Genomic DNA, 25069 nt, shown 5'->3' with positions numbered 1-25069 from the left:
ATTCACTTCTATTTTTCTAAGCTAAGCTTTCTTGTCCTTTCATTATCTAAGCCTGGCACTGCAGCTGGGAGTCTCTAATACAATGCACATTAAGTAGCCTCTATTTATAGTGTTCCATCTGAAAAGAACAAAGACCAGATTGTCAGAGACCCTGTTCTCAAGCAGTCTTAGGATAGCTCTGTCTCTGGTATCAGTTTTGAAAACGAAGATTATTTGGGGGAAGGGGTTCTCATCCATGGCAGGCTCAGACTGTATATTCATGGCATTCTGACTTCAAAAAAGTGACAAGATGAAAATATTCTTTTAATGTATTCCAGCCTGTTGGCTGCCCTTTTTGAGAGCACAGATCAGCAGCTGAGCTATAAATCTTAACAGTCAAACCACGCTTCCTTCCATGGCAACCTACAAGGCAAACGTATTACTCCCATGCTCTCCGGCTCTGTTTTTTTTTTTTGAGTGGTTGAGTTTAACAGGGAGAGAGGACTAAAGGGGATGGTGGCTGAGGACTCACTTTCAGAGAGCAATGGAAGCTCTGGAATTTGGGAACACTCCTCCTCTGGCTTTTCCCTAAAGTATGTCTCCAGGTCCAGAAGAAAAGCTGGTTTCTTCACTTCAGGCAGCTCTTTCAGGGCTCCGATGCTTAATGACCTAAATGCACCTTCGTAACAGTAGGTTTTAGGGGAGGCTAGGAAAAAAGCACAGTGTCATTAATTCCTCAGAAGGAGCTAGCACATTTCCAAGTTAACTTTTGAAAATTTAACCTTCCTGTTCCTCAGCTGCTACAGCTGCAGCGATCAGCAAACCCTATAAACACAGCTGTTCGTGATAAATCCGCGGCCCTTTGATTCAAATGGACCAAAAGGAACTCAAGGCTCCCCTTTCATTTATTTTTTATTTTGTATTCTTTTGCTATTTTCCCTTGAAAATGTGTATTTTACAGTGTTGGAAAAGCTCCAGTTTCTCTTTTATCTATCAGGAAACTGCATCTTTTGTAAGATGGAATCTTGTTTTTAGCATTTGACAACATATCGGAAATTTTGAATTTGCAGGTACTTTTTAATTTCGCTAACATGTAACCCATTGTATTGAAGATGCACGCAATGAGATGAAGAAAAGGAAAGCTTGTTTGTTCATGCACTTAAAAGCAAAGTCTTGGACAATGGGAAAAAGTTTTCTTTTTGCTTCATGGCATAAAATGGAAAAAGCTTCACTCAAGATGTGATATTAGGTTTGTTTGATTGTTAGCCCTGCAAAGGTAGGGACTGTGCTTTTGTCATCGTGGTGGCTCAGTATCTAAGGAAAGTGAACCAATACATATTCAGCACTCACTATGGGACAAGTCATGTGCTGGTTCTCAAATGTAACCAGGCTTCGCAATCCCCTGGAGGGTTTGTTAAATCATACCCTGCTATATACATCCTTCCCATTTCCGATTTAGTAGGGTAGGGATGGGGCCCCGGAATGTACACTTCTAGGTTCCAGGTGATGTTCATTCTGCTGGCCGTGGAACATACTTTAAGAATCAATGTGTTATGTCAGGGCGCCTAGGTGGCTCAGTTGGTTGGGCGACTGCCTTCGGCTCAGGTCATGATCCTGGAGTCCCGGGATCGAGTCCCGCATCGGGCTCCCTGCTCGGCAGGGAGTCTGCTTCTCCCTCTGACCCTCCCCCCTCTCATGTGCTCTCTCTCATTCTCTCTCTCTCAAATAAATAAATAAAAATCTTTAAAAAAAAAAAAAAGAATCAATGTGTTATGTCAAACCAAAGGAGAAATATTCACAACCTGTAAAAGTATCATTATGCCCTTCTGACAGATGAGGAAATTGAGGCTGAAGATACTTTAATAACTTGCCTGAATTTGGCTATCTAGCACATAGCAGCTTGGACTTAAGCTCAAGTATGTTTCACTCCAAAGGTCATGCTCCAAGGTATAATAGTAATAACAATAACATTAGTAATTAGTAATTGTATCAAGTTTCCATAATATGCCAGGCACTGTTGTAAGTACTTTACACATATTATCTCATGTAATCTTACAAAAAGCCTATGGAGTAGATTAGTTTATAAATGTGCATTGCAGGGCGCCTGGGTGGCTCATGGTTAAGCATCTGCCTTCGGCTCAGGTCATGATCTCCAGGTCCTGGGATCGAGTCCCACGTCAGGCTCCCAGCTCAGCGGGGAGTCTGCTTCTCCCTCTGCCTCTCCCCCTGCTTGTGCTTTCTCTCTTTCAAATGAATAAATAAAATCTTTTAAAAAAATAAATTAGGGCGCCTGGGTGGCTCAGTCATTAAGCGTCTGCTTTTGGCTCAAGTCATGATCCAGGGTCCTGGGATTGAGCCCCGCATTGGGCTCCCTGCTCGGCGGGAAGCCTGCTTCCCCCTCTCCCACTCCCCCTGCTTGTGTTCCCTCTCTCGCTGTCTCTCTCTGTCAAATAAATAAGTAAATAAATCTTTAAAAATAAATAAATAAAAATTAAGAATTAAAAATGCATTGAATATTAAATAATGATGTACATTTTGGCAGCAAAATTTCAGTAGAAATTCTAAAATTAACATATCTACTCTACAAAACTACAGCTACCTCTTAGACATAAGTTGAAATAAGACTGGCAATGAGTGAAATATTTTCATATGATGGAGTTTGGGGAATTATTCTCACCACACTTCTGTTTTTTAAGATTTGTTTATTTGTTTGAGAGAGAGAGTATGAGCATGTGTAGAGTGGCAGAGGGAGAGAATCCTCAAGCAGACCCCCCCACCCCCCAAGCCTGACTCAGGGCTGGATCTCATGACCCTGAGATCATGACCTGAGCTGAAACCAAGAGTCAAATGCTTAACCAACTGAGCCACCCAGGAGCCCCTCTTAGTACACCTCTAAACAATACCTTTCAGTATGATAACAATTCTTTTGTTTCAGTTACTTTTGTTTTATAATTTTTTTTCTGGTTAGCCCAAACTAAACTCGTATTGGGCTTCCTTAGAGCAAAAATAGTTTTTATTCATTTTCATCTCTTCAACACTTATGGGAGAGAATTGACATTCTGTGCTAACCCTATTTTGGAAGCTATAATGGGCACTTTACGTGTGTTTTCTGGCTTAGACCTTATACTTCTGCCATTTATATGCTGTGCAGCCTCGGACAAATCACTGATGTCTCTGAGCCTCACTTTCCTCCTTTGTTAAACAGAGGCTCTTACCTTCACATTTATTAAGGAATACCAGCATTCCTGGCACACAGAGTAGCTATTTGTCATATTCATACCAATCTATAAAATAATAACACTATAAAGATATGTCAAGAGTGATTACTTACTGGGTGATTTTTGCATAACTTCACCATTGTAAAGGTTATGTGTTTTTTTCCTGAAGATATATCTTTCCTTATATTTTATACCTAAATTTATGACTTCTGATGGTCTGACACTGGAAGAAAATAATATATGATAAAATAAAATATCAGCCACGAATAGGCACTTTCAAGCTTTAAATACATATCTTACTTTGACAAAAGAACATAAACAAAGAAACAAAAAAACCCAACCAGACAAACAAAAAAGCCATCTATACTGTGGACCTAATTGATGACATTTGTTTATACTAATCAGGCTGTATCTTTGAAGAAAATGGCTGCTAGCCAGGTGATGATATAAAAAGGTAAGAGCCAGAGAGGCCAAGAGGCTAGTTAAGCAAAGATTCCCATAGTAACTGGAAAGTCAGAGCAAAAATTATGCAGAAGAAAATTTCACAGAAGCACACACTATTCTTGCCCTGTGTATAAATTAAATGGGCTAACTAGTGGTATGTGTCAAAAACTTATCCAGTGTGAGGCCTGGATCTTCACTTATGGTATCCAAAATGCAAAAAAAAGTTCAGTATTTTTGAGGCTTATCATATGAATCTATAGGAAAACTTCAGATTAGCTTGAATCCATGGAAAAAGTGTTATCATTAAAACAGAGGGAGTGAAATCATTATATAGTTGTACATAATTCTTGTCAGAAAACAGGAAATGGTCTCAACTATATTTAACGTTCACTGCACAGACCTCTACCTCAACAGCGACAAGTTGTGTTGTCCAAAATCGGTATTATTCTCTTGGATGCATCAGGTCAGAAAACACACCCATTTTTCACAGAATTAATGGGAGCCCTGGGGCCTGCCCTCTCCCTGCTGCCTCCCTTCCTTGCATCTGTTAGCCCTCCTGCTGATTGTTCTCCCACCCCCTAACTTTTATTCGCAGTTCTGCTGCCTCCAGAGTAGCTGGAGAACCTCTAGAGGTTTCCTATACTCTCAGCCCCAATTTCCTGCTTTACACAATGAGATTCTCACTGTGGTTTTAAAGGAGAGGAGATGGATGGCTGTTTGGCGATGTGCCTAATAAAAAACACTATTCAATAAATGTTCATTTCCCTCCTTCCTTTCCCTCTGCTCTATTTGGACTGTATTTCCCAAACTCAAGAGTTTAAAATATCAATACAAGTGAAATTAAGTCAATGTATCTCAAAGTTAATATTGTGTGCTATTTATATAGCTTTAAATAGCAATTTATTGATTGCTTTTTTTATACATAAATAAACTTTTCATTTTAGAGTTATTTTAGATTGACAGAAAACTTGTGAAGATAACATAGCACAGAGTTCTGGTATATCCCCTCACCCAGCCGTCCCTATTGTTAATTACTATTTATCACAACTAAGAAGCCAATATTGGTACATGACTATTAACTAAACTCAATATTTTATTAGGATTTCCCTAATTTTTTCCTAATGTCTTTTTTTCTGTGCCAAGAAATCACATTATATTTAGCTTTCTGACTCCTTAGCTTCCTCTGGTCTATGATAGTTTCTCAGACTTTCCTTGTTTTTTATGACTTTGACAGTTTTGAGAAATACTTGTCAGATATTTTTGTAAAATGCCCTTCAATTTGTGTTTATCTGATGTTTTTCTTAGGGTTAGATGGGAGGAAGTCAACGGAGATGAAGTGCTATTATTACATCTTATCAAGGGTACATGCTATCAACCTGTCTTATCACTGTTGATGCTAAACTTACCATTGGCCAAGGTTGTGTTTGCCAAGCTTCTACCCTGTGAAAAGTTACTTTTCCCTTCCTTTCCATACACTACTCTCCAGAAGCAAATTTCTAAGCACAGCCTATACTTAACAAGGGGATGACAATGGGAGATGAGCTCTATTTCCTTGACTGGGTGAAGTATCTACATAAATTATTTGGAATTACAGATTTTTTTTAAAGTGAATCTTCGGCATCCAAAGACTAAAGCAGGTGGCATTTTGTCCCCAAAGCACACTGGAATGGTGCTTTCCCTCATGTACAATCCCTCATGAATCAGAACATATTATTTAGTCACTATCTTGGCTTGGAAAACCACTGCGATGGCATCCTTAGAGAGTTATTTTAAGATAGTAAGAGAATCTGTAACAATAAGAAGTTTACCCTTTACAGGAAGGGTAAAATGTAGTACAGTTATGCCTTACAGTTGTTAGGTTAATACTATTTTTCCCCCCAGAAAAGTATTATTGTTATAAACTGATGTATAAGCTGTTGAGGGAGGCCTAGAAATAGGGAGGTCTACCTTTGGACTAGATAACACTAGACCTTTATTTTTCCAAGACATTCTGAACTCTTTCCTGCTTTTAGGCCATTTGCTTCCTGGCTCTCTCAACCAGTGATACTAAAATCACTTTGCTTATCTCCACTTAAGAGTTAAATCCACAGAGGGAAAGGGGGGGGCATAAGGTAGGAGAGACTCTCCTGGGAATCACACTAAACTGTACTACTGAGATGACTGCCAAGGAAGGACAGCCATAGTGACAAAGCTCTCACCTCAGGGCAGTTCTATGAACCACTAGACAGCAGGATCAACTTCATATTCAAAGCCCAACTTATTGCTTCCTTTCCTGTAGATATTTGACATTTGGGGGAATGGTTACTATGAAAATGCACACACAACTGGAAAGAGGTGAATATTCCCAAAATTCCAATACTCTTAATGGGCAAAGATAAAAATGCAGAATAATGTAATAAAGGGCTTAGAGCCAGAAGAGGGCCTACTATGGGCTCTGGGAAACTTGCCATCAATTCTATGAGAAAGAGAGGCTCTAACTGATCTCTCACCTCTTGGTTCAGGATATAGAAGGGAAGAATGACATGTGACAAGTCTCCAAGTGCCCTACTAGGCATTAAAGGAAAGCAAAAGCGCCTAGAGTAGTGGCTTATACATAGCAGATACTTGACAAAATGTTTGATCACTTGACTCAGAAACCAATAACTTTTCCATATTGTCACATGATGCTTGTTGGGCAGGCAGTATGGAGTGGTGGCAAAGTACACTGGCTCTGGGGCCAGAAGGCCTGCTTTGGGATCTCTGGTTCACCTCGTGCTGGTGGGTTGACACTGGGCAAATCACTTAACTTTTTTCTGCCTTGCTCTCCTAGTCGTGAGATGGGGATGATAACTGTAACCATTGCCAAAGATTACAGGGACAATTAAATGAGTTAAATACCTAAGGACCTTAGCACAGTGCCTGGAATATGGTAGGAGCTCAGTAAGTATTGCCCACTATCACTTTAAGCAAGAATAAGAAAATATTTTCCACTCAAAGTAGGGAGTTCCATCACCCCCTATGGCCAGCCCTACTACTCTTGGGAACTCTCAGAACAACGAGACAAAAAATAAGGAGATGTGGTACTTTCAAAAATAATAATTTGCTGTACTAGTATTTTTAAGACTTAAACTTTAAAAAATGAGTAGACTTTCATTTGCTTTCATTCGTTATACATGGGCAAAGGATGATTATTGCCACAGATTGTTGGTAAAAGTAGACTGTCAATCCTCCAAGTGTTTTATGTCATATAAGGCCTAATTTAAAATGCGATTTTAATGTTTTGTGTATTTTTTCTTACAGCTGTCCATAAATTTCCTAATTTAATTTCTAACAGAAGATCTCCTGACAGGATAATTAGGTAATCAACAGCATATAAATAATATTAAATATCAATTCCCTCCTAACCATAATAAGGATTTAGAACATCATAATTTCTCATCTCTAAGAAACATCAATTTTAAGTGTGCCTTCTGTCTTATACAACTTACTGAGAAATTAATGGAAATTTCTGTTTCATTTCCCATCTGATTCTTTTATCCTGGTTTCTGATAATTAACCCTCTCCCCACTTTTGAAATGGCAGCCAAAGTGAAAAGTGTCAGATAACAGAAGGTAGAGTAGACTTGCTCTTTGTTGCCCTAGAATAAAAATGAAGATCAATGAGAGAGAGTTCTACACATGAATAGATCTGACTTAACATTAGAGTCATTCTATAATAAAGGCTGGTTCAATAACAGAGAACACCATATTTAAGATGGTGAGCATCCCATAGGAATTATGGGCTGTGGTTCTCTGAAGGATGTGACAGCAATCGGTCGAGTCTAATACCTCTAATACCTCTTTCAAGTTCATTATTAAATTGTTAAAGATTAATAAACATGTGGGGAAAAAAGTTCACTCTCACAAATAATCAAAATAATCAACTGAAAACAATGATGAAATACCACGGCAACAGTTTTAGGACAATGACAACATCCGGGGTTGGTTCCAAGGCAGCCGTTTCTATGCACTGCCGGTGGGGGCACCCACAGGTCTAGGGACAGCAACTTAGCAAGATGATCTAAAGGCCTTTGAAATTTTGGACTTGGCAACTCCATTTTGAAGAATTTATTCTGATGATGAATGTCATTGGGTCTTCTAACATGTATACATGAAGGTGTTTAAGAAATGTTTTCCCAAATAACATTTGTAAACAATCTAAATGCTCAAAAAAAAGGAAATGGTTACAGAACTCCTAAGTTCCTAGGATGTCATTACAGATGTGGATGTCTGTGGCCACCCCTGTTAATTCACACAGAAAGGGACTCCCTGTGTATTTTCTGAATGATAAAACAGGTTATAAACTATGTATGATAGTCTTCGTTTTCATAAGATATACTTTTGTTTATTTGCTTATTTGCCTGGAACTGGAAATGCCTAAGGGTCAGCACCAGTTTTGCAACAGGTGATTTTTCTTTTTCCTTCTTGCTTATTTGTACATCCAAAATTTCTCCTAAAGAACATGTATTTTTTTGGCAGTAAAGAAATACTCTAGGAGGAGGAGGAGCAAGATGGCGGAAGAGTCGGAGACCTGAATTTCGTCTGGTCCCAGGAATTCAGCTAGATAGGGATCAAACCATTCTGAACACCTACGAACTCAATAGGAGACGAAGAAAAGAAGAGCAGCAACTCTCTGAACAGAAAAGCGACCACTTTCTGGAAGGTAGGATGAGCAGAGAAGTGAATCCGAGGCAATATTCTGGAAGACAGATGGTGGGGGAAGGAGCCTCTGTTGGCCGCGACTGGCAAGTGATAGAGCAGCAGAGCACAGAATAGGAAATTTTATAAGTCACCTCTGCTGAGGGACGTCGCTCCACTGGCTAAGGGGGGGGGGAGTCCTTGCTGGGACAGGACCCTCGAGGTCACAGAAAGACCGGGGGTGCCTGAGTGCAGCAGAGCTCCCAAGTATCGGAGCGGGGAAGCTCAGAGACAGAGCCAAGGAGCAGGCTCGCAGCTCGGGGTTGCCATAAACCATGATCCGTGGCACAGTCGGGACACTGCTCTTCCAGCAGGGACCCAACAAGCGGTAGATCCGGGGAGACTCTCCTTCCCCCCCTGGAAGGAGCGGCGCGGGAGTGCACTGCAGGGATCTGCTGGGTTTGGAGACTCCACACGGGATCGGGTGCCAGAGATACAAATGCTCGGTCACAGGCCGGGTGAGCACAGAGTGCGGCCTGAGACCAGGGAGACGGGAGTGACTGACTGCTTTTCTCTGGGGGCGCACTGAGGAGCAGGGCCCCAAGTTTTCAGCTCCTCCAGGGCGGAGATTGGGAGGCCGCCATTTTCACTCTCATCCTCCAAAGCTGTAGGGAAAGCTTGCAGGGAACAAAAGCTCCTGAGAGCAAACCCGAGCAGATTACTTAGCCTGGACTGGCAAGGGCAGGGCAATTCTGCCTCCGGCAATGACATTTGGGAACCACGGCAACAGGCCCCTCCCCCAGAAGATCAGCAAGAACAGCCAGTCAAGACCAAGTTTACCAATCAATGAGAATGGCAGAACACCAGCACTAGAGGAATACAGCACATAGAATTCATGGCTTTTTTACCATGATTCTTTAGTCTTTCAAAGGTAATTTTTTTTTAACTTTTTTTTGTGAATTTTTCTTTTTCCCTTTTTCAACCAACATCTTATCAATCCCTTTTTTAAAAAATCTTTTTTATTTTTCATTTTAGAGTCATATTCTATCCCTTCATAGTAGTTAACCTTATTTTTGGTATATATATATAAGTTGTTCTCTCTTTAAAATTTTCGGATACAGTTTCCTCTAACAGACCAAGCTATACCCTAAATCTCTAGTGTATGGCTTTGTTCTAGTCTCCTGCCTGATCACATTCTCTCCCTTTTCTTTTCTTTTTTTTTAATTCCTCTTCTTTCTTTTTTCAACCAACTTCTTATCAATACCTTTTATAAAATCTTTTATAATTTTTACCTTTACAGTCATATTCCATCCCTTCATTGTATTTACCCTTATTTTTGTACATATATAAGTTTTGCTTTCTTTAAAATTTTGGGAGGCACTTTCTTCTAACAGACCAAAATACGCCCAAAATCTAGTGTGTGGCACTGATCTATGCACCAGCCTGATCATATTTGATCATATTCTGTTTTTCTTTCTTTTTGTTTGTTTGTTTGTTTTTGTTTTTATTTTTATTTTTTCTTTCTTTCCCTTTCTTTTCCCCTGGCCTCAGGTCTCTTCTGATTTGTTTAGTGTATATTTTTCTGGGGTCATTGTTACCCTGTCAGCATTTTGTTCTCTCACTAATCTATTCTCCTCTGGACAAAATGACAAGACAGAAAAAATCACCTCAAAAAAAAGAAGAGTCAGTACTGACTGCCAGGGACCTAATTAATACGGACATTAGTAAGATGTTGAAAATAGAGTTCAGAATGATGATTTTAAAGATACGAGCTAGGCTTGAAAAAAAGCATGGAAAATAATAGAGAAATTCTTTCTGGAGAAATAAAAGAACTAAAATCTAACCAAGTTGAAATAAAAAAGGCTATTAATGAGGTGCAATAAAAAATGGAGGCTCTAACTGCTAGGATAAATGAGGCAGAAGACAGAATTAGTGATATAGAAGACCAAATGATGGAAAATAAAGAAGCTGAGAAAAAGAGAGATAAACAACTACTGAATCACAAGGGCAGAATTCGAGAGATAAGCGATACCATAAGGCGAAACAATATTAGAATAATTGGGATCCCAGAAGAAGAAGAAAGAGAGAGAGGCAGAAGGTATATTGGAGCAAATAATAGCAGAGAATCCCTAATTTGGGGAAGGAAACAGGCATCAAAATCCAGGAGGCACAGAGAACCCCCCTCAAAATCAATAAAAATAGGTCAACACACCGACATCTAATAGTAAAACTTATGAGTCTCAGAGACAAAGAGAAAATCCTGACAGCAGCTCGGGAGAAGAGATCTGTAACCTACAATGGTAGAAACATTAGATTGACAAAAGACCTATCCACAGAGACCTGGCAGGCCAGAAAGGACTGGCATGATATATTCAGAGCACTAAATGAGAAAGATACACAGCCAAGAATACTACACCCAGCTAGGCTGTCACTGAAAATAGAAGGAGAGATAAAAAGCTTCCAGGACAAACAAAAACTAAAGGAATTGGCAAACACAAAACCAGCCCTACAAGACATACTGAAAGGGGTCCTCTAAGCAAAGAGAGCCTAAAAGTAACATAGACCAGAAAGGAACACAGACAATATATAGTAACAGTCACTTACAGGCAATACAATGGCACTAAATTCATATCTTTCAATAGTTACCCTGAATGTAAATGAGCTAAATGCCCCAATCAAAAGACACAGGGTATCAGATTGGATAAAAAAACAAGACCCATTGATATGCTGTCTGTAAGAGACTCATTTTAGACCCAAAGACACCCCCAGATTGAAAGTGAGGGGGTGGAAAACCATTTACCATGCTAATGGACACCAAAAGAAAGCTGGGGTGGAAATCCTTATATCAGACAAATTAGATTTTCAAACAAAGACTATAATAAGAGATGAGGAAGGACACTATATCCTACTTAAAGAGTCTATCCAACAAGAAGATCTAACAATTGTAAATATCTACGCCCCTAACATGGGAGCAGCCAATTACATAAGCCAATTAATAACAAAAGTAAAGAAACACATCGACAACAGTACAATAATAGTGGGGGACTTTAACACCCCCCTCACTGAAATGGACAGATCATCTAAGCAAAAGATCAACAAGGAAATAAAGACCTTAAATGACACACTGGACCAAATGGACTTCACAGATATATTCAGAACATTCCATCCCAAAGCAACAGAATACACATTCTTCTCAAGTGCCCATGGAACATTCTCCAGAATAGATCACATCCTAGGTCACAAATCAGGTCTCAACTGGTACCAAAAGATTGGGATCATTCCCTGCATATTTTCAGACCACAGTGCTTTGAAACTAGAACTCAATCACAAGAGGAAAGTCGGAAAGAACTCAAATACATGGAGGCTAAAGAGCATCCCACTAAAGAATTAATGGGTCAACCAGGAAATTAAAGAAGAATTTTAAAAATTCATGGAAACCAATGCAAATGAAAACACAACTGTTCAAAATCTTTGGGATGCAGCAAAGGCAGTCCTAAGAGGAAAGTATATAGCAATACAAGCCTTTCTCAAGAAACAAGAAAGGTCTCAAATACACAACCTAACTCTACACCTAAAGGAGCTGGAGAAAGAACAGCAAATAAAGCCTAAACCAGCAGGAGAAGAGAAATAATAAAGATCAGAGCAGAAATCAGTGAAATAGAAACCAAAATAATAGAACAGATCAACAAAACTAGGAGGTGGTTCTTTGAAAGAATTAACAAGATTGATAAACCCCTGGCCAGACTTATCAAAAAGAAAAGAGAAATGACCCAAATCAACAAAATCATGAATGAAAGAGGAGAGATCACAACCAACACCAAAGAAATACAAACAATTATAAGAACATATTAAGAGCAACTATCTGCCAGCAAATTAGATAATCTGGAAGAAATGGATGCATTCCTAGAGATGTATAAACTACCAAAACTGAACCAGGAAGAAATAGAAAACCTGAACAGACCTATAACCACTAAGGAAATTGAAGCAGTCATCAAAAATCTCCCAACAAACAAAAGCCCAGGGCCAGATGGCTTCCCAGGGGAATTCTACCAAACATTTAAAGAAGAATTAATACTTATTCTTCTGAAACTGTTCCAAAAAATAGAAATGGAAGGAGGACTTCCAAATGCATTTTAAGAGGCCACCATTACCTTGATCCCCAAACCAGACAAAGACCTCATCAAAAAGAATTACAGATCAATATCCCTGATGAACATGGATGCAAAAATTCTCACCAAAATACTAGCCAATAGGATCCAACAGTACATTAAAAGGATTATTCACCACGACCAAGTGTGATTTATCCCTGGGCTGCAAGGTTGATTCAACATCTGCAAATCAATCAATGTGATACAATACATTAATAAAAGAAAGAACAAGAACCGTATGATCCTCTCAATAGATGCAGAAAAAGCATTTGACAAAATACAGCATCCTTTCTTGATCAAAACTCTTCAGAGTATAGGAATAGAGGGTACATACCAAAATATCATAAAAGCCATCTATGAAAAACCCACAGCAAATATCATTCTCAATGGGGAAAAACTGAGAGCTTTCCCCCTAAGGTCAGGAACACAGCAGGGATGTCCACTATCACCACTGCTATTCAACATAGTATTAGAAGTCCTAGCCACAGCAATCAGACAACAGAAAAATAAAAGGCATCCGAATTGGCAATGAGAAGTCAAACTCTGACTCTTTACAGATGATATGATACTTTATGTGGAAAACCCAAAAGACTCTACCGCAAAATTGCTAGAACTCATACAGGAATTCAGTAAAGGGCAGGATATAAAATCAATGCACAGAAATCAGTGGCATTCTTATACACCAACAACAAGACAGAAGAGAGAGAAATTAAGGAATCAATCCCATTTACAATTGCACCCAAAACCATAAGATACCTAGGAATGAATCTAACCAAAGAGGCAAAGAATCTGTACTCAGAAAACTATAAAATACTCATGAAAGAAATTGAGGAAGACACAAAGAAATGGAAAAACGTTCCATGCTCATGGATTGGAAGAACTAATATTGTGAAGATGTCAATGCTACCTAGAGCAATCTACACATTCAATGCAATCCCTATCAAAATACCATCAACTTTTTTTCAAATAAATGGAGCAAATAATCCTAAAATTTGTATGGAACAAGAAAAGACCCCGAATAGCCAGAGGAATGTTGAAAAAGAAAAGCAAAGCTGGTGGCATCACAATTCCGGACTTCCAGCTCTATTACAAAGCTGTCATCATCAAGACAGTATGGTAATGGAACAAAAACAGACACATAGATCAATGGAACAGAAGAGAGAGCCCAGAAATGGACCCTCAACTCTATGGTCAACTAATCTTCGACAAAGCAGGAAAGAATGTCCAATGGAAAAAAGTCTCTTCAACAAATGTGTTGGGAAAATTGGGCAGCCATATGCAGAAGAATGAAACTGGACCATTTCCCTACACCACACACAAAAATAGACTCAAAATGGTTGAAAGACCTCAATGTGAGACAGGAGTCCATAAAAATCCTAAAGGAGGACACAGGCAGCAACCTCTTCAACCTCAGCCGCAGCAACTTCTTCCTAGAAACATCGCCAAAGGCAAGGGAAGCAAGGGCAAAAATGAACTATTGGGACTTCATCAGATAAATAGCTTTTGCACAGCAAAAGAAAGAGTCAACAAAACCAAAGACAACCGACAGAATGGGAGAAGATATTTGCAAATGACATATCAGATAAAGGGCTAGTATCCCAAATCTATAAAGAACTTATCAAACTCAACACCTAAAGAACAAATAATCCAATCAAGAGATGGGCAGAAAACAGACATTTTTCCAAAGAAGACATCCAAATGGCCAACAGACACATGAAAAAGGGCTCAACATCACTCGGCATCAGGGAAATCCAAAACAAAACCTCAGTGAGCTACCACCTCACACCAGTCAGAATGGCTAAAATTAACAAGTCAGGAAACAGCAGATGTTGGTGGGGATGCAGAGAAAGGGGAACCCTCCTACACTGTTGGTGGGAATGCAAGCTGGTGCAGCCACTCTGGAAAACAGTATGGAGGTTCCTCAAAAAGTTGAAAATAGAGCTACCATACAACCCAGCAATTGCACTACTGGGTGTTTACCCCAAAGATACAAAGGTAGGGATCCGAAGGGGTACATGCACCCTGATGTTTATAGCAGCAATGTCCACATTAGCCAAACTATGGAAAGAGCCAAGATGTCCATCAACAGATGAATGGATGAAGAAGATGTGGTGTGTATTTTATATATATATATATATATATATATATATATATATAAAATACACACACACACACACACACACACAATGGAATATTATGCAGCCACCAAAAGGAATGAAATCTTGCCATTTGCAACAATGTGGATGGAACTGGAGGGTATTACGCTGAGCGAAATAAGTCAATCAGAGAAAAACATGTATCATATGACCTCACTGATATGAGGAATTCTTAATCTCAGGAATCAAACTGAGGGTTGCTGGAGTGGTGGGGGGTGGGAGGGATAGGTTAGCTGGGGGATAGACATTGGGGAGGGTATGTGCTACAGTGAGCACTGTGAATTGTGTAAGACTGTTGAATCATAGACCTGTACCTCTGAAACAAATAATACATTATATGTTAAAAAAATACTCTAAAGTTTTATTTTCTGAGTTATTCACTTTATCTATAACTTTTCTAGATAAGAATAATTTCGTGTGACTCCAGAAATCAAACATCGCTATAAATGAAGAAAAATTCATGTCCACTGTTTTTTTTACCTATTTTTACCTATTTACCTACCTATTTTACCCTTTCATTTATTTCTCACTTTTTTTTTCACTTTTGCTGAATCTAAGGAAGGAAAAAGTCCATTTCTCTGTATCAATTGTTAACTTAGCATTAGGACTTTCTATTACCCTCTTAAATTCTGTATTCGTCTTCATCTCCCCAGGACTTAAATTGAAAATGACATTTTTCCACCTACCCACTTCTCACACATAATATTATACAATACCTTAAGCACTATGGAAACCTGTTATTTATGTATAAGCCAGAAGATAATATATGCCAAGATTTTTATCCTGGAGAGAGGATCTTAGGAGTTAAGATGAGAATGTAGCTTTAAAGCATCTGATTTTTCCCTTTATTTTTCCTGCATCTTCCACTTCCTTTTTGCATCTCCATCTTCCTTACTGTTTTGCCTCCCTCTGAACATACCCCCACCTGCACACAGACTCACCAGCTGTGCTTTTCTCTTTAGTTCCCTTAAATTCTTTCACGTATTTTTAAAAATACTTTTGCAAATGGACCAGAACTGGCATGATTCCCTCCTTGTATTTACTAATCTGATTAGGAATAGAGACTAATATTCTCTTGAGGAGAAAATCATCAGTAGTCTCCTCAGTATTGGATGGAGGCCACAGAGGACATTTTTCAGCTAACAATTACACTGCACTGGTATGTTTTCCACAGAGGATCCCTGGTCGTGTTCCTGAGAAAAGTGAAGGATGTACCTGCCAAGCCAATTCTGAGGATACATTTTTCGCCTTTTTCTTTCAATTAGTTCAATTATTCCAAAGTGACATTATTCTGTACTATCTGCTTACCATAAAGTCCTAAATTATTTCAACCCAGTCATCTGAATTAGATAAAGCAGAAATTTTAAAGATCACAGGCATTTTTTGATGTATTGTTGTTTGAAAAGCTGCAGTGTAATAGAGGAAACTTTGCTTCTTACTGCTGGAAATTTCACAGGAAAAACTGATTTAAAAAAAAGAATAATTGAGTGTGTCATTAAGGAACAGGAAATTAGTATATAAGCTGAAATACTCTTAAACAGGAATGTGTGATGATACTTGCCTTCACTCTGCTAGGAGTGTGACAGGAAGAGAAACAATGCTCTCTCTTTGTTACCCTGGGGTAACTGTAGTTCCTCATCTGTAAAATTGAGTTGGGTGGCTGGGTGGGAGCCTTTTATCATGTCTAAAATCTTTCCATTCCCAGCATTCTATTATTGTACAGGATTGGTCATGCTATATTTCTAAATTGAAAAGATCCTTCTGTCTGAAAGTAAAATGCCACTTGACATTTCAGCAAGCTATAATTCAAGGAAATGGAAGAACAAATACCAAAGTGTAATTTAGTGTAACAGGATGTTTAAAGGGAGATTTTTTTTCCTTCTATCTCCCTGTCAGCAGAGGTCCAAAAAGTCTGAAAGCAAAATAATTCATTAATTAAGAGGCAAAATGTATTCTGAAAATTCTGAGTAAGGTGCTAGATTCCATGTGAAGGACAAGGAGATAGCTCTACAACCAAACTGCTGACACCAAGGTCGACCAGCACTCTAGGATATAAACAGACCAAAGATGGGGTAGAGAGGAGAGAGTTGCAGGTATGCACTGAGTCCCACTGCCCTGGGAGAGGAAGGAAGCTTCCCCTTCAGTTCTAGCTTCTGCTCACATGAACAATCAGAGTTTAGTTTATGGCCCCATTAGAGGGACAGAATGGTGTAACCATTAGAGGGACAGGATGGATCCATGAGTCATCAATAACTACAAAAGTCGACAGGCAAAAAGCTGTGACTGGAGCTACCATGTGGTAGGGAAAGAAGGGGCAACTAGGCAACAGTTGGTGTGGTAAGAATGTGTGAGCTTCCTATGGGCCAAGCCGAAGTGGACTCAAGAGGGGAGGCCTGCCATTGTGAGGGACTGTAACAGAAGAACACTGGATGTGTATCACCAAAGGTAATCCCAGTTAGCAAGGTTGAGCCAGAAGAGATTGGCCAAAGTGTGCCTTAATTTGGAAACGGGCAACTCAGAGGTCCCTGAGTGTAGTCATCAAAGGACCTTCCACCAAACCTCCTTAATGTAAACCATGCACTTTAGCTAATAATAAAGTATCAATATTGGTGCATAAACTGTAACAGATACACCATACTAATGTGAGACACTGTGTGGGATGGGAATAGGGTATGTACTTTCTGTGTTCTTCCTGTGCAATTTTTCTATAAACCCCCAAAAGTAACATTATGCACATGGTAAAATTTTTTTCATTTGTATAGAAGAAAATACAATGAATAAAATCATCCTCTTAAAAAAATATTTGTTGAATATGAAAGATGAAATTATGAGAGGGGTGCCTGGGTAGCTCAATCAGGTAAATGTAGGACTCTTGATTTCAGCCTGGTTCATGATCTCAGGGTCCTGGGACTGAGCCAGGTGGGGCTCTGTGCTCAGTGCAGAGTCAGCTTGTCCCTCCCCTATACCCCACTCCCCACTTGCACTCTCTCTCTCTCTCTCAAATAAATAAATAAATAAGATCTTTTTAAAAATTATGAGAGCATGTGTTAACGAAAAGAAATAACTAAAACTGCCTGTTATTAGAAAGTAAGAGCAATAGAAGAATGGGATCTGGCAGAGTGGGGTAAAGAGAAGAAAGGGCTTCATTTACAATGAAGAAAAGGTGAGAAGAGTTCAAAGGAGAGTCATGTCTAATATTCAAACTTAAGCTCTTTGAACTTTTGTCATATAAACCCCTGTGCACCTTACCAAAACCAGGAGTAAATGTGACATACATTTTGAGATAGATACATACATACATACATATACACATAGAGTATATTGTTTTTGAGGAAAGGGGATAACTTGCACAATTAGGTTGATGATGGAGCAGAAACAGAAGACTAGAAGATCCTGAATAGAAATCAAGAATTCAATGGAGGCAAGAAATTAAACTAGGTACAATAACCCTGAGAATATAAATTCTCCCTCCACCACACACACCCTTGAAATAGTCCCTGCGTGTTCCACGGAGCACATGAGGAAGTTTGGGCCAATCTTGTTAGGTCTTATCTTGACTCCAGTTGGCATCCAGGTAACACTTAAAATTACTTACTTGAATGTGGTATCATCTTTGTTTTTCTTATCAAGTAGAGAATGTTCTGGTAGGTCTAACCATGATTCCTTCTTAGAAAGTAAAGGAATTTCCCTTATGCTTTCTTCTTGAATCTCACTTTTCATTAAGTTAGCATCTCTTTTAGGAAGGGAAGAACAGTTTTCATTTTGCCAATGCTTTGCCTGAAAAGAGAGACTTATTTTATTTTTATGACATTTATTTTCTTAGAACATTTATGTGCTACACTACTAACTGAAGTCCTGGGTACACACACAGAAATAAATGAAACATGGTTCTTCAAAGACCTTACAGTTTTCTGAGGGGGACGAGACATATATATGTAACTTTAATAAAGGTAGAAAGTAGTAAATGTCATAAGAAACATAGATTCTCTGAAAAGATAATAAACTACAAAAAATTAATATTCCCACTTTAAAATCTGGAATAGTAAGATATGTATTTACTAAAAACAAAGCTTTTGCTGAAAAATTAGCAGTTAATTTTTCACACAACTCCTTTCTTTGCATATAACTTCCTAGGAAAGTCTCAAAAAACAATCAAATCATTGAGCATTTTTCACTGAAAATATGTGTGTTACATAATAGTTTTCACAAAACTTGGCTACAGTTCTTAATATCTAGTAGAAATTCTCATTGACATTTTATTTTATATTTGAAATACAGAGCCAATGTCTTTGTCTTATGTCAATTCCCATCATATACACAGGAATGGAGGAGGGAATACAGCCTGTATGATATGAGGGAGTTAGGCATCCCTAGGATACCTGACTGACCTACGAACTGCTAATCTTGTCAGAAGGGACTACAGAGGAAAATGCCTACAGGAGCTGGGAAGATTGAGTCAGTGAATGAATCAAGCCTCCTATAAGGTAATAAATAGCAAATGAAGTTCAGCCCCAGCGTTCACTGGCAATAGGGAAAGGTGGGGACTGTGGTGAATTAGAAAGAACCCATTTTACAGTTACTCTCAGGGACTGCCGTGTTCTTTTTCAAGAGAAGCAGGTAATCTGGATCTTATGTGAAATCATTAATGTTTAAATATGGGGCAACTAAGTCAAATTTTAAACACTGGGTGAATAAGCACAACCCACAACACGGGCCCCCACAGGACCAGGAGGAGAAGTGCCAGTGTCCACTCTGCCCAATGCGACAGTGGTTAGTGTGTGAAGAGGAGCACTGAATGTGTGCATGCATCACTAATTTCTTTCGATAACACAATCATCTGATAGTTTCCTGGGACAAGGCTATCTCTGTGGATAAATCATCTCCACCCCCATTTTTCCAACTCCAGAAATAGACATACCACACTCTAACTTTTAAAAAATCTAACTTGGAAACCAACCTCAGATCCATAGCTATGTTATAAAAATTATTTATACTTATTTAAAAAATAACTTCCTTCTGAAATATATTGAATCACATGGCACTACAGTATTTTAAATACTTTCATCAGACTGCATGTGATTAGAAAATTAAGTCTTAATGTAGGAAATTAAAATATATTATTGCTTTTCCTCCTGTTTTTATAACTGCCAGATGAGAATTAATTCAACTAAAGAACAAATACAACATTCAAATGTAAGGCAAAAGTCACGACATTGTACATATCAAGTTTGTTCAGCAAAAACTGTTCTGATCCAAATTATGTTTACTAATTGGGTCTCTTCTCCTTCTTATCTATGTATTGCCATCTGCCTTCCATATCCTTCTGTTCTTTCTCTAAATGAGTGTCTCTTCTTACACACCATGAGAAGGACATTCGCTGCTGCTATTTTCCAGTATCTACTAATTTATTCTCTTCCCCTCAACCCAGCCCCACCCCCTGGGACCACCAGCACCTATATTCAAGACAGCTTGATCAAAGTGAGTCCTTGAGGGGAAAAAAGGAAAAAAAAAGAAAAAAAAAAAAAAACCTCAAGCAGAAAAAATTAGAAAACCCAGCTGTCCCCAGTTGCCCAGCCTTTACGTTCTAAGACTTCCCCAGCTCTGGGGGCCCTTTTTCCTGTCTGGAACATAAGGGGAAAAACCAAACTATTTTCACACAGGCTTTTTGAGGCTAAAATCTTTCAAAATACAAAGACTTTACAAAATAGCTAAGGACAAATATCAAAGGCATAAAAATGAACAGTTTTACTAGCACATGCTTCTTAATTAAAATTTAGCTGCAGCTACTGTGTGGTGGGCACAATATGGCACCCACACCTAGAATGGTGCTATTTCTTGCTTTAGCTGCCTCTAAGGAACTCAGCGTCCAGATGTCACCCACTTGATGATACTCTGTTTCTTTACCTGTCATTCTAACCTCCACTTCAACTCCCCAAAGCCCATGAGGCATGACCATACAGCAATTCAGCATTACATTAACTCCTTCACTTACAGAAGCATCTTTCCAGCTCAGCTTGTGCTCAGAACACCAGCTGTGGCCCTCCGCCTCATTCTCCACACACTTACCCACACACACACACACCCATGCGACTTACCACTCAGAGGCTCTTGTTCCCAACTGAGAAAAGTCGAACACTTGCCTTATTTACAGAGCAGAAGACTGTACAGCCCTTGAGTGCTACCTTGAGACTCCCATATTACCGGGCCAAACACGGGCCCACCACCCCAGATTATTTTCTGATTTACCATTGCCCTTTGTGTCTATAGGGTTGTATAAAAGTCTTTCAGGACAGGCAGACATCAACAAAACAATTCAAAAATAGAGCAACAACAGACTCTGTCTTCCAACACAAAGACGGTTGCTGTGTTATCATGGCATGAGTGGCAACAGAGTCTGCCGAATAGAACCAAGTCAACCAGCCAGACCGAAATTGAGGTTTCAGCCCGACCTCTTGCCACCAGCCTGACCTCATGCCACCATGCTTCCACAGTAGTGGCTGAAACTGATCAAACTGGTATTTTGTCCCTCAAATCACAAAGGGAGCAAGAACAGAGGTCCCATCATGCCCCCTACTTCCATTTCTCTTAATAGACAGGTATAAATGGGAACTTAATCTTGTGAGAGGAAGGGTTAAAAGCATGAGCTCTGAAATGAGCCAGTTTGAGTTAAAAGCCAAACTCTACTACTTATTAGCCTCTGGGAGCTCAGGAGATTGATTCAACTTTCTGTGCCTCTGTTTTCCCATTTGTAAAATGGGAATAATGAAGAGCTCCTTCCTCATGGGATGAGGAATTGTGATTATATGAGATAATTCATGTGGAGACTGTAGAACAGGGCCCTAGCCATACAGGAAAAACTCAGCAAATGTTAGCTATTGTTATTTGGGCAGGAGTAAATCAGACAATGAACAGGGAGGTTTTGTTTTTTTGTTTTCTTTTCTAATTTTTTTATATTTGATTACTTGAAAGTCATTGTCCTCTACTTGTTTAAGAATAACATGGTAATTTTATCCACACTGTGTTTTTACTAGACATTGAAATTGAAGGAGTTTTAAAGGAGAAAATTTTCTCAGAAATCCTGAAACATTTTGAGATGCACAGAGCCGCCATCTTTCCATGTCTCTAGAGTCTTCCACTTGATGGAACTGTCATGGTTAATGGTAAACAGGACAAGAGACGCCTGGAGCTACAGCTCCAGAAATGGAAGTCAGTTCTTTCATGACTGATGAACATTAACAGCCGATGAGATTCAAACAGAAATCAGCCCAAGTTCATACTAAATGTCAAATACTAGAATAATGAAGAAGCAATATTTCTACCTGACCAAAGATCCAGACAGGAGCACCACAGACATCAGTCACACAAATGCTGCAGTCTGCCGATGAGGAGATAATCAGTAAGCGGCCACCTGGCTTACACATCTCTAAGGAACTTATCTGGTCTTCATGAGGTCGGAATGATCGTATCAGAGCTGGGGCCTGTGTGATTTTGCTCTTACTGGAATTAAGACAGTACTCCTGAATGAAAAGAAATGCTAGAATTCTAAAAAGTCCAAATATTAAATTAAATTATGGTGACATAACACTTTTTCTTAAAATGTCTGATACGGAAATGAAAAAAGGTACATTTGGGAACAATACTCCATTCTCCAAATGCAAAAGAATAGTTCATGATAACAGAGTTTAGAAAAATCATATTAATGTCAAAAAAAGGTTTCTAACTGATTTGCCTAACCCAAGAAGTGGAACGAAAGGAAGAGGGAAGGGGAAGAATAAAAAACAGAAAGAGTGAACAGTAAAGTCAGTATTTGAAAGAGATGAACTTTATCACGTGTAGATAGTTGCATATTATACAATTTTATAATATTATTAGATAAACGAGGAGGTAATCACTGTCACAAAAATCCCAAACTAATTCAGGATGATAGTAATGTTGGAGGAAGGGCCAGTACTCTGGTTAAAATTGGGTTTACAGTCTCATTTCAGATAAGGTATATCCTAATTATTTATGCTCAAACAATGCTGCAGAACCTTACTGACAATACTGTATTCCTAAATTGGGTGACTGACTTGACTACATACACATATATATACATATACATATATGTATATACATACGTACATATGTATACATATGTATGTATGTATGTATGTATATTATATATATATAATTTATTGATTTGAGAGGGAGAGCGAGCATGAGTGCACATAGAGAGAAGGTCAGAGGGAGAGAGAAAATCTCAAGCAGACTCCCCACTGAGTGCAGAGCCTGATGATGTGGGGCTGGATCTCACAACCCATGAGATCATGACATGAGCTGAACCAAGAGTTGGCTGCTCGACTGACTAAGCCACCCAGGCGCCCTTGACTTGAGAAGATTTTCATACTGAGAACAATCTGGTTTTCCCCATAAATTATTTAAGAGATGTCTCTGTCCAATACATGTAAATATTTCCTTTACAATACTCAGACTGATCATGTCTTCCCTTATCCAGGAGATAGATAAGAGCAGATTCATAGTTATCTGTAACACAAGGCAATCAAAATTAGTAAAGATATGAGAATACTTTCAATTTACTTCTATATCCCAGATTTTCAGTTGTCCATCCAGATCTCCTGTGGTGAGGTATTGGTTTGACTTATCAGTAGACATAATAATGGATCCAACTCCACCATGAGCCAAAAACTCAGCCAGAAGTTGCTTCTTAAATGTATCCCAAAATCTGACATACCCAGATCCTCCACATGACACCAGGTTAGCTCCTCCTAATGTGTAAGACAACACTTAATTAGGAAAAGGTGACAACAAGGAGCCGAAAAAAACGTCTTTGGTGGCTTGCCATGTGGAAGGCATATGAATATCGGAGAGGCAGGTAGCCCTGATATCAATTTCCAGCACTTTGACTCTCTCCAATATAAAATGGAGATAATGTTATGATAACCTTACCGGTTTGTATTGAGTATTAAATGAGATTGGAAATGCAAGATGCTCCATTACATTGAATTCCCTTTCCTTCATTATTTCAATATAATTGGGTTTTTAAAGTTAGATAGAATTAATTTGTTCCTCCAAATAAACTTATGAAGTATTAATTTCAATATTATGATGATATTCTAATTACATAAACCCATCTTTCTTAATAACCCATTGGACACATATACCAAAGAAGTAAAATTCCTTCTGCATGCAACTGGGTGCATATAGGCAGTTATAGCAGCATAGCTATTAATTTCTCTATGTAGCAGGTAGCATCATGCTTAGGATTCTATTTATGAGCTTGTTTTTAGTTTTTCATCAGGAATTCATTGGGAGCCCTTTTGGAACACTTTTTTGGTTCATAGGCCTAGAACACTCCTTTTCATTTTCTATTTTTATATGCTTTGTAGAAGCATTCTACCTAAATTATTCTTCTGTGGCCAAGTTCCTATTATTACTTGATAAATCTGTAGATGACTTTCAATTTGCTTCACAAATGTACTGCTGATTAACAATCATATCTGTTTAAGGTAGAAATAATGGCTTGTAGTCGCTTCAGTGGAAACAATTTGGGAATACTGATAACATTAAGAAGAATTAGTGTTGAGGAAATAGGAGAAATTTCAGGATAATAGTTCATTCTGTGAATAGAAGGGAGTTCTGGAAAATAGAAAATTTTAGAATCTAACCGTTTCAAAGTCTATTCTAAATGCTCCACAAGGTTTCTAAAACTCTATAAGGGTATTCCTTTATTGATTTTTAATGTGGAAAATTTTTATATAAAAATCATGCAGATCTTCTATCTGCAAACTGAATGTGGGAAAGCAAATATGAAAAACGTGGTTCGGATATGTTTATTTTTTTTTCACACATATAACACCTATATGTCTAGATTGCTCATACTAAGAAAAAATACTTTTAAAACACAAGTTTTTAGATGAAAGGTAAAACAATATGCATTATTCTCAAAAGCAGGTTTTTATTTGGGGAAGATGCAGGCAATGTCAACACCATGCTAACATAGCCATTGAAAACAAGGCAGAAATTAAGCTAATGGTTATTTCATCTACATATCAAATGGCTACAGAAGGGCTCTGGTGCCACCAGTCTTTGCATACATCTCAGCAGAAGCTGTCACCAGGACTCTGACATATTCTGGAAAGGATGCATAACTGGTAATGATACTCAAACCATGAAAGAAGAAAGAAAGAAAGAAAGAAAGAAAGAAAGAAAGAAAGAAAGAAAGAAAGAAAGAAAGAAAGAAAGAAAGAAAGAAAGAAAGAAAGAAAGAAAGAAAGAAAAGAAAGGAAGGAAGAAAGAAAAGAAAGGAAGGAAGGAAGGAAGGAAAGAAGGAAGAAAAGAAAGAAAGAAAGAAAGGAAGGAAGGAAGGAAGGAAGGAAGGAAGGAAAGAAACAGAAAGAAAGAAAGGGAAGGAGGGAGGGAGAGGAAAGAAAGAAAGAAAGAAAGAAAGAAAGAAAGAAAGAAAGAAAGAA

The 25069-nt window shown here is 38.6% G+C and overlaps 1 protein-coding gene across 1 annotated transcript in view; it reads right to left on the bottom strand.

Moving 5' to 3' along the window:
- The window catches only part of WDR49 (WD repeat domain 49), a 134477-nt gene that overhangs the window by 19817 nt on the left and 89591 nt on the right, over positions 1 to 25069 (bottom strand). Inside the window, exons 13-17 of the mRNA XM_021702634.1 lie at positions 23178 to 23365; positions 21920 to 22117; positions 18196 to 18377; positions 3311 to 3420; positions 512 to 658 (exon numbers count right to left, since the gene is read on the bottom strand). Coding sequence (XP_021558309.1) covers positions 512 to 658; positions 3311 to 3420; positions 18196 to 18377; positions 21920 to 22117; positions 23178 to 23365 — 825 coding nt within the window. The remainder of the gene's footprint in view (positions 1 to 511; positions 659 to 3310; positions 3421 to 18195; positions 18378 to 21919; positions 22118 to 23177; positions 23366 to 25069) is intronic.

Source organism: Neomonachus schauinslandi, chromosome 1 (genome assembly GCF_002201575.2).
Source record: "Neomonachus schauinslandi chromosome 1, ASM220157v2, whole genome shotgun sequence".
NCBI lineage: Eukaryota > Metazoa > Chordata > Mammalia > Carnivora > Phocidae > Neomonachus > Neomonachus schauinslandi.
The sequence above is the reverse complement of the archived record's forward strand: the minus strand, read 5'-3'. Positions and strand labels throughout refer to the sequence as shown.